Genomic DNA, 18,341 nt, shown 5'->3' with positions numbered 1-18,341 from the left:
GGCCATTGATTCAGGGAGGCAGGTGGTAGATACAAAAGCTTCATAGAGATGTTTTCTCCCAGAGTAAGAAAATTAGTTTTTGAAATATATGACCCAACAAAACCTAGTGGAAATTGGCTGAATATTTTAGAGCTACTGAGTATTGTTCATCTCTGAAACCAGCTGTACCCAAGAATGGATAAATAAGTGATACATATCCCAGACACATTGTCTGTACTCCATAAAAAATATTAATTGAACTGGATAAAATTGAATGTGGGAAATTGTGGAAACTGAGTCAATTCTTGTGAAGGTATGACAAAGCAAGCAATGAATAAAAGGGAGCTACTCTCCAGGTTAGCCTGATGTAAATTTTGTGTAGATAAAGTACAGACTGCATAACTGATCTCTTCTAATGTATACAGTGCTGTGACCAAGGTTCTAGCCCCAGCCCCATCCTGCCAGGCAGAACTCCTCAGGAAGGATTTGGTGACTTGTGAAAATCCTCCTTCAGATGGCTGGGACTGCAAGACATGACAGAGAGATGGCGATCCAGGCCAAGAAAAGGCTTGCTACAGCCACAGACCCCATTGAGAGACTTCGGCTCCAGTGCTTAGCCAGGGGGTCAGCCGGTATCAAGGGCCTTGGCAGGTAAGAAGGAAGCAACCAGTGACATCGTGGTGTGTTGACCAGAACACTAGACTTGCACTGGGGGCAAATCCTGGTTTTGCCAATAATCAGTCGTTTTGATTTCTACACTGAGAAGCAAGAAAATCACTTCAAGCTCTTTGAATCTTAGTTTTTTCATCTGCAAAATGGGGGTAGTTACACTTTTGCTACCTATCTCAATCCAATACACCTGAACGTGAGCACTAATAAAGTGCTTGCTATGTGCAGGGCATCATGGCTGGGTGCTGGAGATACAAAGGAAGAGCTTATCCATATCCTGTTCTTGAAGGATATAGCAACGCCATAATGGAAAAAAAGACAGGCCAATGCATAGCTAGGATACGAGTACTATGTATACTGCAATGTTCTGGTATTGTATTAGATGCTGGGAATGGGAAGAGAAAGCCTGGAAAGTCCTTGCCCTCAAGGAGCTTGCTTTCTATCTCAGACTGTTGTTGAGAAAAAAGTACTTTGTGATTATAGTCAGTGTGGAATAATGCAAAGAGGGCCAGCTTTAGAGCCAGAGGACTTGAATTAAAAAACCCTCAGCTCTGCTGCTTCCTCCTATGTGTGTGACCTTGGGTAAGTAAGTCACTGACGTGCACTGGATCTTGGTTTCCTCAGTTTGTAACTGAGTTTCCTCAGTTGTGAAATGATTTGGCTGGATGACCTCTACATCTATGATTTTATGAAACCTTGAAAGGTAAATAAATCTGAGTTGTTACTCTCATTTTTGCCTTTTTATCATCCATAAAATAAGGGTGTTGGGCTAGATTATTTCAAAAGACATTTTCAATTTTTGGATTCTTAGTGGCTGTGTCCAGAGGAGCCTCTTTGTCATACCTGAAAAGGACTGCATGACTATCCCAACCTCCCTGAGACAGTTTATTCTTTCCATCCCTCCCCTCTCCTCTACTCTATTAAATCAAGCAATAAAAACAAAAACAAAAAACCCTAAAACACAAAAACCCAGAACTCTACCTAGGCTCTGAGTTTATCTTTGTTTCCTCTCTGACTGTGAAAGATAGCGGGTTTTTGAAGGGACAGTGGTTCCTTTCCCCCTCCGTTTGTTCCTAACTCGATCATCTTGTAGCCCCTTCAAACTACTCAAATACAGTTTGATTCAATTAAGCATGAATTCATGAAGCATCTATGTGCTAGGCCAAGTACCATGCCAGATGCTGGGAAAACAAAAGACAAAAACAAAGAAAAAACACACCAGGCAATCCTTTCTCTAAAGTACCTTATGTTCTATCAACACATGGGACCAAAGTAGATGTCTCTTGTTCCCTTGGCAACTACATAACTTTGACACCAAGAAAAGGCACTCTCAGGAACCTGAGAAACTCCTTGGAACACTGAGGCATTCCTTGCTGGGTCTGACAGCTGCTATGCTTTGGACTGACCTGTGCTTGCTCGAGAAGGGATTGGAGCCTCGGCCGTGTATTGGTCAGTTTACTGCTGTGTCTGTGGGGGTGCCCCTGTGTTCAGAGCACAGCCCAGCTCCTAGAAACCGAGGAAAAGATTTGAATATGAAAAAACAGGTATATGAGGGAGGCACAGGGACCAGGGAGAATAGATTTTTGCAGGTCAGAGAGGGGAAAGATGTTTGTTCTCCAGTCTCCTTCAGGTTGGGGACCTGGGGTTCAAGGCTGTCTTAGTGAGTTTGCAGTGACAATAGTTCCCTGTGGATCTGCAGATGAAGGTGGGGCATGTCCTGCTGGCTGAAGATGACAGACTGAGACAGGGCCAGGAACTTTTAATACCCTGATATGAAGGCACCACAGTCACTGTCATTGTTTTGTCTGGCCACATCCATCATCCTTGGTGTAAATCTAGCTCATCTTTGTTCACTATCCAAACTCATTGCCTCATCAACTGTTTCCTAGAGTGGGGCAAGGCCCCCTTTCTAGGTTGTGCCGTGGCAGTGGTATCTCTGATCTAAAGAACGGAGGCAGAATTTAGCTTGTTTGCACTGTGAGTACAGGAACTACACCTTTCATCTCTGTCTTATGCCCACTTCAGTGCCTCCAATAACCTCACATTTGTAAGGTGTTTTGTGGTTAGTGAAACGTTTTACAAGCTATCTCATATGAGCCTCCCTGAAATAGTGTGAAGCAGGCGTTGTTTTATAGACGAAAAAATGAAAGCCCAGAGATATTGAGACTTGCCTAGGATCACACAGCTAATAAATTCCCAAGGGAGGATTTGAACCTCCTTCCTGACTCCAAGTGTGGCACCCTATGCTGACTGCTGTGTCAGCAATGTATTGTTATTCTTTTTTTTTTTTGAGGCAAATTGGAGTTGTGTTGCCTAGGAGCTCTTAAGTATCAAGCGTCTGAGTCTGGATTTGAACTCAGGTCCTCCTGACTCCAAGGCCAGTGCTCTATCTACCGTGCCACCTAGCTGCCCCCAAAATACGTTCTTGATAAATGCTTATTGATCTGACCAGATACACCTTAATTCTCTGTTCCTGGAGGAAACTGGTAGGTTCACTCTCTGTTGGTTGCCCTTCCCTTTGCATTTTCTACTAAGGTGGCCCTTTAGGGTCCCTTCCAGCTACAAATCCTACAATTCTATGAAATACAAGAGATGCAAAGACTTGTACTTGTAGCAACAGAGAAAAAAACTGGCATCTCTCAGGGACTCTTAAATTAGGGGTCACATGGCAGAGTGCCTGGAGGGCCAACCTTGGAGCTGGGAAGACCTGACTTCATACCCTACTTCTGGGTCACAATTACTGTATGGTTCTCCACAAATCACTTAACTTTTCCGTACCCCCAAGCAGCTTTCTAAGCTTACCTTGACCAATGCATTGCTGTTCTCACTTGGGGAATGGATTTTCACACTGGGAGCAACTCTGCATTATAAGAAGGAAGAGTGAATATTCTTTTGGAGATAGAAAATTATGAATTATGAATTCTTTGAAGCTGATTGATATAGGTAGGTAAGAGTCAGCCAGAGACAGTATTTATCAAGAAGTAATGAATTTCCCTCAATTCAACAAGCATTTATTAATCTTATTAATAACACTCCAACTTAAAATTAATTGAGCCAGAATAAAACTTATCCCTTCCCTATGCAAATTATGAAGGTGCTATTAGTCAATAGCCTTTTGTTGTTGTTCAGTCATTTCTGACTCTTTGTGACCCCATTTGGGGTTTTCTTGGCAGAGATACTGGAGTAGTTTGCCATTTCCTTCTCCAGCTCATTTTACAGACGAGGAAACTGAAGCAAACAGGGTCAAGTGACTTTCCAGGTTCACACGGCTAATAAGTGTCTTTAGTTGGATCTGAACTCCAGGCTTCTTGAGTCCAGGCCCAGTGCTTAATCCATGGTGCTACCCAGCTGGCCCTCGCTAGGACAAGGCTTCTCTCAACACTCTCTGTATTGTAAAGGGGCAAGAGTATCACAGAGTAGGAAAGGTTGCAGAAGATGTTCTAGCTGACCTTGTACCAGAATAGAAATCTACAGGATCAGTGATAAGTAGTCAGCCAGACTTCACTCGAAGGCCTTGAATGGGGTGGCCTACATCCTGGGGCAAACTCATCCCACTTTTGGGCATGTTTAATTGTTTGGAAAAATGTTCATGCATCGAGTGCATGCAACTTCTCCTCAGTGCTTCTAGGGCTCTGCTTTGAAGACAGATAGAACAAATTCAGCCAAGCTGGTCTATACCTCACACATGAGATCTCCCATCTTCATGCCTTTTGCACAGGCTGCTGTCCATACATGGAATATGTTCCCTCCCTCTTTAGCCCATCTCTTAGAATCTTCAGTTTCCTCCAAAGTTCGGCTCACTTTCCACTTCCTATTGTACACAAACCTCCTCGCCAGATGCAAGCTCCTTTTCCCTGAAATTAATTTGTATTTCTTGTATCTCCTATATTCTGTATCTATGTATATATTCTTTGCTCTCCAGAATATAAGCTCTTGGAGGGCAGGGAGGTGTTTTAGCCTTGGTCTCTCCAATACCTGATGCAGGTCCTGAGACATACTAAGAGTTTAATAAATGCACTCCGTGATTGATTGACTACTGGAAGTCTTATCTCTTTTTTGTATAACAGCTCTTTAAATGCTTGAAGACAGTTCTCACATCCCCTTAAGTTTTCCCATTCCTCAATTTTCCTGGACAGGGTAGTTTGGCAATGATAACTTGGAAGGCTACCAGACTCTTTCAGTCTTGTACTAACAGTCAGAACTTGATGTTGTGGCCCATTTTGGTGGTTTGGTCTTCATTTCAAGCCAGTTTTTTTCTTCCTACAATGGGACTCTTCACCTAGGAATGGACTTGCCCTCTGTGAATGGGAAAAGTTGCTCCATGTCCTGTTAAGGAAAATGAACATTAGCAGGGAGGCTGTCGTGGGGAGGTGGAGAACTTGCTGGGTGGGTAGTCAGAAGACTTGGGTTTGCCTCCTGGCTCTCCCTCTTATCAGCTCCTGGAACCTTAGGCAAGTTCCTTAATATCTCTTCACCTCAGTTACCTCATCTGTAAGTGAGCGGGGTGGATTAGGTGACCTTTACTGTCCCTTCCAACTCTAAACCTGGGATTCTGGGGTCATCAAAGACCTAATTTCTGCGTGGTTTGGTTCCCTGCCTGTGGATGGTAGGTATTGCTGCATTCTCCCCAATGGAAGACAGACAACCATAATGTCTTTTAGCTAATGGCTCATTTCAGGGAGAGAACTTGCAGCATGTCCTGTCTTTTTTGTTTTAAGTTCCATTTCCCTTTTTGAAAAAGTTTAGAAAACATTGTTCTAGTTCAGTCAGACAAGACAGAACAGAGGAATAATGCTAGTGACTCATGTTTACATGGTACTCAGAGTTTTGCAAAGCACTTTACATGCATACATTATCTCTTTTCTAAAGTGTCTGTATTTTTATGATGAAAAACCTTGACATTGTTTTTTTTTGTACTCCCACACCTATTTTGCTCTTAGTGGCTGTGTATGTGTTTGCATGTGTGTGTTTTCTTCAGAGTATTTCGGATCATGGATGATGATAACAGCCGAACCATCGACTTCAAAGAGTTTGTGAAAGGGTTAAATGATTATGCTGTGGTGATGGAAAAAGAAGAAGCACAAGAACTCTTCAGTCAATTTGATAAAGATGGAAATGGGAAAATAGATTTTAATGAATTTCTTCTCACATTAAGGGTAAGTATCAGAGCACTACATCTGTACTTGGTTTTCCAAATGTTTGCTCTATAGTGTGGTCTTTGTCTTTGGTACCTGTTGGTACATAATGAAGGTGACTAGGACTAGGTGACATCTAATGTCCCTTCTAACTCCGAACCTGGAATTGAAGGGTCATCAAGGATCTAATTTCTGCATGGTTTGGTTTCCTGCCTGTGGATGGTAGGTATTGATGTATTCTCCCAAATGGAACACAGACAACCACAATGTGGTTCAGGGGAGAAGAAAGGAGAATGCTGCCTGGGAATTTCGAAGACTTACCATCATTTGGTCCATTTGTAGATATGCAGTAAATGACAGTAAATGAACTCATCGCACAGTACAGCAGTGCTTTTCTATTAGGTTTGCATTTTTTTCCTCTTCCTGTAGCCCCCAATGTCCAGAGCCAGGAAAGAGGTCATCATGCAGGCCTTCCGGAAGTTAGACAAGACAGGTGACGGTGTGATAACAATTGAGGATTTACGTGGGGTGTACAATGTAAAACACCATCCAAAGTACCAGAATGGAGAATGGTCAGAAGAGCAAGTTTTCAGAAAATTTCTGGATAACTTTGATTCACCCTATGACAAGGATGGATTGGTAAGTGAAGGGACTGAAGCTAAGTGGAGCTTGGCTGATTCAATTTTAATTGTTCAATGTGAAAAGGAACTGGTGAGTTCAGAACTAAACAAATTTTCCATCATATCTGCCTGTAAATAGAAAGAAAGAAAGCAAGGAAGTTCTTTACTAAAGTTTTAAAATGTTGACAAATACTGAAGTACTAAAAATAACTAAGGCAGCCAGATATGTTGTCATAGGTAGCCACAGAAGGAAAACTCTAAGTTATCTGATCTCCATGCATGGTGGGGGAATGGCCTGCTTTGTTTAATTCTACATTATTCTGGTTAACAAAGTATCATCAGTACTTTGGTACATCTGGTACCATTAGTACCATTCATGGATGATCAATTCCTCAAGAGTTAGAAGACAATAAAATATACAAACTCTGAAGACGTTCACTGACCTATGTTTTAATCTCAATATGATCCAATCTTTCTGAGCATGATTTTGAAGGCATTTCAAGATCTTCAGTTCTTCCAAGTCACCATTACCAATATCAGCTTTTGGCTGCATACTAGAGAGGTGAAAGCAGCATCTCCCAGAGTGGTCCTTAACCCATATTTGGAATTGCTTTCTGTTCCCGTTGCCCGCTTATAATGGACATTCCTGGGGAAAGAAATACCAAACATTCCAAATGGAGAAAAGTCATTCCCCATGATTAGTCATGAGTCCTCAGACCTCCTTCTGCTATTTGGTTTTCTGACTTATAACAGCAGCTGGGAAGTTTCTTCCTAGGAGAGTTTTAGGACCCTTAGGGATCTCCCTGGAAGGGACTGAAAAGGTCATCTTTTTGTTCCAATCCCCTCATTTTACAGATGGGAAAACTAAGACCTTGAGAGTCATAGAACTGGTAAAAGCATAAAATCAACCTCTCTTTTACTAGGAGAGGGATATGTGCTAAAAGAATAGTTTGACAGGAAGGAAAAATGGAGATAGGAAAAGGAAAAATATATTATCTTCTGAAGTTTTCCCCAGCTTTTCCCAGAAATCTGTGGCGAGCCTTTATTACTACATTGGCAGCCTCCAGCATTATAGACAAAAGGGGCAATAGAAGCTTTTACATAAGCAATCTTCCTTTTAGTTCAGAAAAATACTTCAGAATGGTAGAAAATACTCTAGCTTTGGAGTCAGGAGATCTGAGTTCTAGCCTTCACTCTGCCACTAGCCATCTGACCTTGGATAAGTCACTTAAAAAAATCTGACTTCAGTTTCCTCATCTTTAAAATAAGGGGCATTGACTAGATCTCAAAGGTTTTTTCTGACCCTAAACTTATTTAGCCAGGAACTATTTTACTCATTGGTTCAATCAATAGTATCAATTTTCTCGTTGACAATTCAGCTTAACTTTTGAAGTATAGTGGTAAAAATGTAGGATGACATTTATCCTTCACATAAAAGAACTCTTTACTTTTGTGGTGGCAGAAGGTACCAGAAGTAAACATTTTAATATCCAAGATTACTGGGTTTAGAGTAAGCCTTTCTTTAAATATTAGAAGTATTCCTGAAAAGTTTCATGAAACCAAACTTTTTTGAATTGTACTATGTTTTAATAGTACTAGGGAAACTCACCATATGAAGGGATCCTCCACTGAATCCCTTTGTAAAGTAAGTTATCAGCCCCAGACTTTTTTTTAACTTGGGTTCTTTCAGAGTAGACTAGCCACCAAACTACTTTGAAGTTTAAGAAATAGCAGTACAAAGCGAATAATATTCTTTTATTCTATATATTCTATATATATTCCATATATATCTATATATTCTACATATAATCTATCTATCTATGTATATTATATATATTCTAATGCCCCTGTAGCCCCCAACATCCAGAGCCAGGAAAGAGGTCATCATGCAGGTGTTCCAGAAGTTAGACAGGACACGTGACAGTGTGATAACAATTGAGGATTGGGGTTTAGAGGATTAGAAAGGGGATTAGAAAGTAAAGACTAGGAAACCTATAAGATGAGTTGGTAGGGGACAAAGATATTTGGAAAACCAAGCGAGGAGAGTGCTGAACATAGTAATTAAACCACAGGGGAAACCAAATATTGGCAGACAGGGGTCTAGGTGGAAGTTGACATTTTAAGAAGGAGTATGCAAATTGGTTATTATATAAATGAGCCATTAGTGAAACTAAGAGCTCAAATAATAATGATTTCAAATTTCCCTGGATCCTATTCATACCCATTGAAGAGAACAAAGTCTCTGACAAATGTTGAATTCTGAGCTATCTAACCGACTTTTTCTCTTTCTGTTTCTCTAGTTACTGTTGGATTCCTTGGAGGATCTTCTCTGTGGATTATTCAGACTCAGTTTTGTGTCTTCTTCCTGTTTTAGGTGTACTCTCTCTTCCTTTCTCTCCTTGTCCTCATTAACACTTTCACAGAAAGACATGAAGATGAAATTCAAATCATTATTACTCTTAGTAGCAGTAGAGATTTAAAACATAACAAAAATGAAGTAGGTTGAAGCTATGGGCTGCAAAGGGGTTTTTAAAAATTCCTCTGTGAATTTCAGATGTCCCTGCCATCCTGAATCCTTAAGGTATAATCAAGGATTGACTAGGAATGTGAATTTCTTAGATAGCCACTCTTTCTACAGGTATAAACGGTGGTACTCTTTGAGTTGAATTCATGGATAAAGTTAGTCAAAAAGCCAAGCAAATCAGTTAGATAATTGGTTGGAATTTGATGACTTTTCCCCTCTCCCTGCCCCCAAATCAACTGCTTAGATAGTTAAATTGGTTATATCTACTGTTCTGGCCTAAAAGGCTTATGAAATAAGATAGATAACATTTCCCCCTCTTTTTCAAAAAGCAAAATGGCCTAAAGTCTACACTTAGAGGAAGGATCCCATTGGCTTAATAAAACTGAGCATAAGCACATGTATAAAACTGAAAAAACAGAAGCCAGTTATGTCTTCTGCTCTTCATACAGTGAAACATTTGCCTCTGATGAAAGCAAAGAATAGAAGATCATTAAACTGGAATTCTGTCTCAACACTTAGAACTAAACTCCAGTCTTTCAAAGGTAGAAAACCCCTTTGCCGTGCTTAGCCTACCATAGCAACAACCTGTTCAATTTCAGTTATGTCGCAGAATGACAATCTTAACCATAGTTAAGTTGTGTTTTGAGTATCAGTCTCACATATCTTCAACAGGCATGCTCTTGATCTTAAGCAAGATGACGCTGATGGTGTGCCACTTTTAAAAAATCTAAATTGGCCTAGAAATTGTCAAGCCTTCTTTATTCATTCTTTGTATCCTTCTCTCCTCCCCCGCTTGTTTTTCCTTCAAAAGGCACATTCCCTTTGGAAAGTGTTTTCCCCACGTACTCTTTACTGTCCATTATTTGGATTCTCTTATTTCAGGTCCATTCCTTAGCTGCTTTAACTTGAAAACCTTTTGGATTCTAGTTTTCTTCTATATCTGGGCAATATAGCAACAAGATGTGAAGATTTCCCTTTCTGTTTTAAATTTTGCCACTGCAGGTTACACCAGAGGAATTTATGAACTACTACGCGGGAGTGAGCGCATCGATAGACACGGATATCTATTTCATCATCATGATGAAAACCGCGTGGAAACTCTAAATGTATGACCTGGGGAACCAGGGTTCTCTTTCCAACTACTTGCTTCCTAGTGATTAACATAGGCTAACCAATGGGACCACATTCACTTCCATTTTTATCTCCATGCCACCAAGCAGTGTGTAGTTACGGCAAGAGAAAAGGGCAAAAAGCGGAAACCCAGCAACAAGAACCTTTCGGTTGGCATGTTTGCTGTAGATTCCTTCCCCATTCTTCCCAGGTATTCTAATTCTAGAAGGACAAGCTAATTAGTTTTAGTTGCTGTGAATCTTCAGTTGGTTTGTTCTAACAAGTTATGTTTTTCCTTTGCAATAGAAGGGGACAAGGTAGTTCAGTTTTGCAGAAAAAAATCTTTAATTTTTTTATTGTGGTGGTTGTTGTTATCACAGTCCATAGTTGGAGTGGATCTCTTTGGAATGCATGCTTCTTCAGAACAGAAGGCAGGAGATGTTTTTTTTAATGTTTCTTTGTGTCCCCAGTGCTTAGCACTATTCTTGACCTACAGTGAGTATTCAATAAATGCTTGTTGATTGACTGAATGGTCTCAAATACCAGCAGCCAGGTTTTAGGGGAAGGAGCAGTTACAATGAAGAGGATCTGGTTCTGGGAAGCAAAGGACCCTGAGTTCCAGTCCTGCCCCTGTTGCTTAGTTCACCTTTATGACATAGGATAAATCACTCAATCCCTCCCCAGAATCTGTTTATTCTCAAAATGAAGGAGTTGGATGAGATTGCCCTTGAGGTTCCTTCCTACTCTAGATCTATGAGGCTGAATAACATTTTGGTGAAATACATGATTACAGAAGCAAGTTTTCTATGAGTTACTGAAATTTGCTTGTGTAGCCGTGGGTAGGTGAGACACCTTGCCTTTTGTAAAGAAAAGAAGTTGAAAAGAAACCCTATATCTTCTCCAGCCTGCAGCCTACAGATTGTGAGCAGCAGTTGGCATTGTATCCATTGGTTCCTTGGGTTCTAGATGCTGTTTCCCGATGCTGGATGGGCCTTGCTCCTCTACTCTGCTGGTACCTATTTGCCGGAGTGACTCATCACCAGGACTAGGTGGTGGATATGATCTTTGTCTTCCCCAGTTGTGTTTTGTTTCCTGTTTTACAGGGGCTTGAGGTGTCACTATCAGATCTCAGCCAACCAACGTTTGTGGCGCTGGAAGGTGTATCTCATCTGACTCAATAACCTCCTTTCTTACTGTTTAAATTCTGGGCCCCATGAGTCAAAAATTCAGAGTAGGCTTCTTGCCTCTGTTAATAATTATATTTCTTATTCCCCTGAGAGGACTCATTTCTTTGAAATGACCTAATGTATTTAACATGCTTTGTATGCTATAAGGCTAACACAGAAGTTCAAGCTATTATCATTATTTTTGGGCAGCTAGGTGGCATAGTGGTTAGAGTGCCAGACCTGGAGTCAGGAAGACTCATCTTCCTGAGTTCAAATCTGGCCTCAGACATTTACTAGCTGTGTGACCCTGGGAAAGTCACGTAGCTCTGTTTGCCTCAGTTTCCTCATTGGTAAAATGAACTGGAAAAGGAAATGGTAAACCACTCTGGTATCTTTGCCAATAAAACCCCAAATGAGGTCATGAAGAGTCAGACATGACTGAAAACGACTGAACGATGGTGATGGTGGTGCTTCCTCTTGAAATACAAAAGTGGCAGCAGGCTCCCAGCAAGGTCCGGAATTCTGTCTTTGTTTAACATTTATACCTGGTACAGGTAGGTTAGAAGGAAGAAGAAAAATGAGCATTCATTTTCAGAACTCTCCAGCATTTTTTCCTTAAATATTTTCTATTTGGTAAATAGTCATGTTTTAAAAAATCACATCGTCTTAGCCTTGAGGTGCCAGTTTCAAAAAGAAGAATGCCTACCAACTTACCTGTCATGTTGGGTATGTGTCACAGATACCCATCAGCTAGGGGAGCAATTAAAATGTTAAAAAAATGCATGATATTAGCAGCCTCAGCTGTGCTTCTCCTTTATCATGGGGTCACGTCGTCTGAAATAGACAAGGCCAAGAGCCGCAAGAGGAAAGAAGAAAAGCATTCCCCAGCTAATGACTGGCATCTCATTCTTCAAAGCACCAGTCTGTGACCAGTTGGCAGGAGTGGTTGACTGACCTTAAGTATTTGTAGGCTGCAGGGGGCGGGGAATAGACAGCCTCTGAGCCACCCTACCCTAGTGGGGCTTTACAGATCAAGATCAATGACTTGATTTGATTGCAAGAGAAATGGCCTACCTATGGGGTACAAGGATGTGATTTGTTGTTCGAAGCGGAATGCTGACTGTGACAGACTCTCTCTTGCTCCTAGGCTTGGCTACCTTACGAAGCCAAATTAAAATATCAATTAAATAAGTTATTTTAGGAGATTCTTTCTGGGGCATTACTAGTCATATGAAAGCCGATTGATTGGTTAATTGTTGTATAGCTGCAGATCTTGGGATCACACTAGGATCATAGATTTAGAACTGGAAGAGATCTCCGAGATCATCTTGTACTCCCAGGAATTTACCTGGGGTAGAGCTGCTAGGGGTTGGGAGAGGAAGATTTACTATCAGATAGCTTCTTATTTTATTTAACTAGTCTTATTAGCAAGACTTGTCAGTTGTTTTTATGTTATTGAAGGATTGCAAGTGCTATCTGCACCCTTTAAATTTCAGTACCCTGAGGCAAAGCCCTGACCACCAAGCCTAGTTTGGGTCTGCCTAGAAGGAGAGCCTGATGCCCTGTGTACAGGTTAGAAGATAATTTTGCCCATACACTTGGACTTTGGGTGCCAGAGACGAGAAAGGGTGAATATAAAGTGAACTATGAGCTAATAGGAGCTAATAGCCCACAAGAGGCAGGGAAGAAGTGGGGAAAGCATAAACATAGCGCTGCTAGAGCTTTGAACTCCAGGGCAATGGGAACACTAAACTGTGTCTGCACAAAGAAAGTCTGAGTTTGAGAAATCAGATTGTGAACCTGATGGAGGAAGAGAGGATGGTACAAGTCAAAGAGCCCTGCTCTTCTTCAGAGCTGGTAATCGTCTCCTTCCTTTTCTTCTCTTGACCTGTGTAGATATAAAGGGAAAAGGTTTGTCCTTTCCCACAGTCTCTGAGGACTCCAGGTTATCACTGGGCTTACCTTTAACCAAGTGCAAAGATCATGTTAAGCACCATATTTCTGGACTCTGGCGTGAGGTTACAATCACACCTTTATAAAATGCTACTAACACTTTTCTGGCTAACAAACCCTTTTTGAGACAAATCTTCCTGTGGGAATTACCTGCCCCTCCCCTTTTTTTCCAGCCCACTTTATTTGTACAGGGCACTCCTGCTGAGGAAGTTTTCTCTACCAACACAGGACTACAACTGTTGTACAATTTGTAGCGTTGAAGAGTTGCCTGGGCCACTGAGAAGTTGAGTGACTTGCTTGGAGTCACACAACCAGGGGTGGCAGAGGCAGTCTGAGGCCAGGTTTGTATCATTATTTCAGCCATCATGTGTTGGGGTGGGGGACTTGAAGCTAGGTGTGTCAGATTCCCGGGTAGATCTCTATCCATTGATGCTGTTTCTTCCCTCCTTAAAACCTGAATGTTAAAACCTCATTCCTTTCAGCTCTGATGACAGAATGATGATTCATACCTGATATTAATTTCTAGACAGTTTCTATTAAGAGTGGGGTGAATGTAGCAGCAAATTAAAAAATTATTCTTAATGACCAAAAATCCATATTTTCTCCCTTTCACCTCTTATGTTCCCATTGGAGAACAAAAGAAATACAGACCCCTTATAACAAGTATGCATACTTAAAGCAAATTCCCATATTGGCTGTGTATATCATTCTGCCTCCCAAATCACCTCTCTGTCAGGAGGTGAGTTGGAAGTGTGTTTTATCATTGGTCTTCTGGAATCATGTTTGGTCATTCCATTGTTAAGAGCTCTTAAGTCCAAAGAAAATTTTGTGATTCAAAGGAAAAAAATAAACATGTGCCTGTGTTTTTTTTAAATAAAAATGGTCCTTGGAAAGCTTCTGTTTTTGAACAGAATGGCTTTACTCCTCCAACTTCATTAGGAAAACAATTCTACCCTTGTAAAAGACTCTGCTGGGTTGTCACAATTGGAAGAATCATAAATTTGGAGCCTTTAAATGTCATTTAGATTCACTATCCTCATTTTCCAGATGAGGAAAGAAAGCCTCAGAGGGTTTACAAGACTTGCTTAAGGTTTCACAGGTAGTAAATGCGGGTGCCAGAATCTGAACCCAAATCCTCTGACACCAAATTCCTTGTTCATTTGAATGCACCCACAGCCTGAGAGGTCATCTAATATCTGTTTCCCCACTCCCACCCCCATCCCTAAGAGGTGAGGAAAGTGCTAGTTTTTGAAAAAAATTAAGTGCAACCAATTCACTGGTGTGACTTTTGCCTAGTAAGTATAAGGGAGTGACTTCTAGAACATAGAAGCAAAAGGGCTGATAGGTCCTAAGTTATGAGATGGAGAAGCTGTGAAAGCCACGGATTCTGGTTGGCACTCTCAGTGTGGGCACTGAGTTGTGGTGAAACAATTCTTTGGATCAAAGTTGCCTGAGCTGCCTCCTTGCTTTATGCACCTGCTTCATCCAAATTCTCTTCCATCCCTCAAATTGAGGGGGAAGCCTCTTTCAGAGCATAGCACAACCCAGCGAGAGTGGGAGTAAACATCATGGATTCAGGTTTTTGAAGCAACCCTCCCTCATGACTGCCAGAAAGGTACAGTATATTGTACTACGAGAAAAATGACCTGGAGATATGGGATGTATCAGACCTTAAACTCCCTCCTTTTCTCCCTCTCCAATTTTTACCTAAATGGAATTTGCTGCTTTATTTCTCTAGCAGTTTATAAAAATGGCAGGTATACAGGGGCAGCTAGGTGGCACAGTGAGTAGAGCACTGGTCCTGGAGTCAGGAGGACCTGAGTTCAAATCCGACCTCAGACACTTGACACGTACTAGCTGTGTGACTTTGGGCAAGTCACTTAAACCCCAATTACCCTGCCAAAAAAAATGGCAGATATGGAAATAAACTGACCAAACATCTACAAAACTACAGAATTTAGTGCCTGGCCTGGCTAATCCCATTGGGTCCCAATAAAAATATTCGGATGCTTGGTCAGGTTGAGGGCAGCAGCTTTGAACCTTGAAGACTCAAATCGAGTTTCACATGAATCTCTCCATATCATTATCATTTATATTAAATTTAGGGCTTGATGTTCAGACTTGCATATCAAGTATGGCAAAATCCTGATCTTAAGCTTGAAATGAGTTGAGCTGGTTTTCTCTTGGAAACTCCTAGTCTACAATGCAAGCAATTTGCTAGAGACATGAACTGGATCTTTCAGGTTATGCCTCAAAGCAGAATTTGGACCCGCAGCTGAGCACGTCTTAATGGGTGCCCCTTTTTAATCTAAAAAAGGAAAATGATAGCATTTATATAGCATTGTAAGGTTTGCACAGTGCTTTATACATATCTCATCTTATCCTCACAACAACTTGATGAGGCAGGCACCGTTATTACCCCCCATTTTACAGATGAAGAAACTGAGACAGAGTGAGGTTAATTTGCCTGCCCAGGGTCACAGAGCTGGTGAGTGTCAGTGGCTGGATTTGAAATCAGATCTTCCTGACTCCAGGTCCAGCAATCTATTCACTATGCTACCTACCTTTCTGCCTAAAAAGCGCTAGAAAGACAACATACAAACTAGACATCAAAGGCTGGAATTTATGAAGCAGATACTTTGTGGTTTCCCAAATACTTTATATGGATTATCTCCTTGGTTTCTATAGCAATACTGTGAATGGTTAGTACCACCCTTACGATTCTTCTACCTCCTCAACTCCCACCTCAGCTGTCAGTTGGCACGGGAGCACCTCGCTGTCTCATGGAATTTTATTATCTTTAAGATACAGAACTTGGAAATTCTGCTCACTGACTATGAACTCCTATCCTTCCGGGGTGGGGAATCTGCGTCCTTGAAGCCACATGTGGCTTTCTAGGTCCTTGAGTGTGGCCTTTTGACCGAGTCCAAGTTTTACAGAACAAATCATTTTATTAAGGGGATTTGTTCTATGAAGTTTGGATTCAAAGCACTGCTCTTGAGGACCTATGGGCTCAAGGCCGCAGATTCCTCACCCCTGCTTTGACCTCTCCTACTTTCTCATTCCCTCTAAGTTTGGGCTTTGACTTCATTGTGACCTTGATCCTTGGATCAATCCCTCTTCTTCCCTTATTTTATCTTTACTTTGCTTCCCACCCACCTTTAACTCCACAGTCTATTACTCAAATAGTAGTCAATAGTAGACTTCACTAGTCATCATCCTAGAAAGATTTAGCCCCATACAGTTCTCAATTAATTAATTCCCATTTCTCAGAACTCCTGTCACGCAATTTCTCCCCTCTTATTCCTGGGCTGCTAAATACTGCTAGAAAAAAGTCATGAAATTTAACTGATTTTACCTACTAGAAATGTGTGGGACAATTCTGGAGTCTCCAACCATGGTGAGGGTAGCAGGGCATGTACTCTCTTCAGGTTTCAGTTAGTGTGAGCAGATGATGGTGTGTGGGGGGAAAAGATAAAACGCAAAGAGAAGGGTTAGTAGCAGACTAGGAATTCTAACGGGCACAGTGGAAGGCACAGGCAGAGTAGGAGAGTGACTGAGGAGGACAGGGATGAATCCCAGGGGGAAGACTATCCTGTAAGAGACTTCGGAATGTGTGCATATGGAAACACACTATACAAACATATGCCCACCTCAGCTCCTCACTAGATGTGACTTAACCTCTCTGAGGTTCAATTGAAATAAGGATAATAATAGCACCAACTTCACTAACAGTTGCAAAGAACCAAATGAGATTATAACGTAAAGTGTTTTGTAAGTGCATATAAAATATGTGTGTGTCTGCCATTAAATGTCCTCATATGGTACACCTGTTAGCAGTTAGCAGCATTTTGCTAAAATCATCTTGGAGTTTCTTAGACTCAGATAGCCTGATACATATTCATACAGTTCAATAGAATATAATCTATAAATAGAACAAATATAAATGTAGGGATAGCAATTGGATCTATGATCAGTCAAAATGCCGCACCCAAAGACCCAGAAGACCACATGTGGCCTTGAGGTCACAGGTTCCCCACCCCTGGAAGGATAAGAGTTTAGTGAGCAGAATTTCCAAGTTCTATATCTTAAAGGTGGTACAATTCCATGAGATAGCAAAGTGCTCCCGTGTCAACTGACAGCCGAAGTAGGAGTTCAGTCATTAGAGTTGAGAAGGTAGAAGAATCCTGATGCCTGTACTAACCATTCACAGGTTAGGAGAAGGGGGAAGGGAAGAAATATTTATATAGCACCTACTTTGGGTGCTATAGGCCCTGTGCTAAGCACTTCACAAATATTAGTAATCATTGATTTGTAGGGAACTCCTGGTGAGGAAATGCTTTCCACCAAATGCAAGTTGGCACCTTCAAGTCTTCAAGAGCTGCCTAGAGAAGTTGTGTCAAATTCAAGTCTAAATAGATCTCTGCTGGAGGCATGTTGACTTGCTAATGTTGCTCAGGTTTTTTTCAGTCCTGTCCAACTCCCCGTGACTCCATTTGGGGTTTTCTTGGCAAAGATACTGGAATGGTTTGCCATTGCCTTCTCTAGTTCATTTTACAGATGTAGAAACTGAGGCAAACAGGGCTGAGTGACTTGCCCAGGTTCACACAGCTAATTTGGTTAGATTTGGATTCATGAAGACGAGTGCCACCTAGCTGCCTTATACTGACTTAGCAAACCACAAATTAACATCATCTCTGTTACAGTTTTATTATTTTCCAATTACATTTAATCTGGTTCTTGGGAGCTAAATAATGTTTTATTTATTGTTATAGGTCAGTATGACACTCTGTACTTAATAGGCAGTCAGTAAATATATGTTGAATGAATGAATGGGCTTCGTTTATAATACAACCTGACATTTTGTGTCCATGTTGTTAATTTGTGCTTTGCCACAACAGTCTGATGCTGGCATGTTTCTTCTACTGAAGGACTTGGAATCATCTAATATGCTCTCGCAGTTGTATGAGCAGGGAGCGGAGACACCTTTGGCAATTTCTACTGACGCAGCAGTTTCTTTATTTTTGTAGTTTCAGTTTTTAGCTTATCCTCAGATAAGCTTCCTCTTATTTGCTAATGTATTGTTGTATTAACAGTGCTCTTCAAAATGTCATTTCTTACCCCTGATAATGGCTTTCTTAATTCTGGATCAGGAGTAGCATGTTGCTTCAATGGTAATTGAATT

The 18,341-nt window shown here is 41.1% G+C and overlaps 1 protein-coding gene across 3 annotated transcripts in view; it reads left to right on the top strand.

Annotated features, from left to right (window-relative positions):
* CAPSL (calcyphosine like) overlaps positions 1-18,341 on the top strand; it is a 51,953-nt gene that overhangs the window by 32,151 nt on the left and 1,461 nt on the right. For 2 of the 3 annotated variants that reach the window (XM_036767242.1, XM_036767225.1), the window contains exons 2-5: positions 405-630; positions 5,627-5,804; positions 6,213-6,422; positions 9,930-10,033. In XM_036767242.1, the coding sequence (XP_036623137.1) occupies positions 494-630; positions 5,627-5,804; positions 6,213-6,422; positions 9,930-10,031 (627 nt within the window). In that variant the 5' untranslated portion in view covers positions 405-493 and the 3' untranslated portion in view covers positions 10,032-10,033. The remainder of the gene's footprint in view (positions 1-404; positions 631-5,626; positions 5,805-6,212; positions 6,423-9,929; positions 10,034-18,341) is intronic. The other variant, XM_036767233.1, reaches the window with a different exon arrangement.

This window comes from Trichosurus vulpecula, chromosome 1, assembly GCF_011100635.1.
Source record: "Trichosurus vulpecula isolate mTriVul1 chromosome 1, mTriVul1.pri, whole genome shotgun sequence".
NCBI classification, from domain to species: domain Eukaryota; kingdom Metazoa; phylum Chordata; class Mammalia; order Diprotodontia; family Phalangeridae; genus Trichosurus; species Trichosurus vulpecula.
This window is presented reverse-complemented; position numbering and strand designations above follow the sequence as displayed.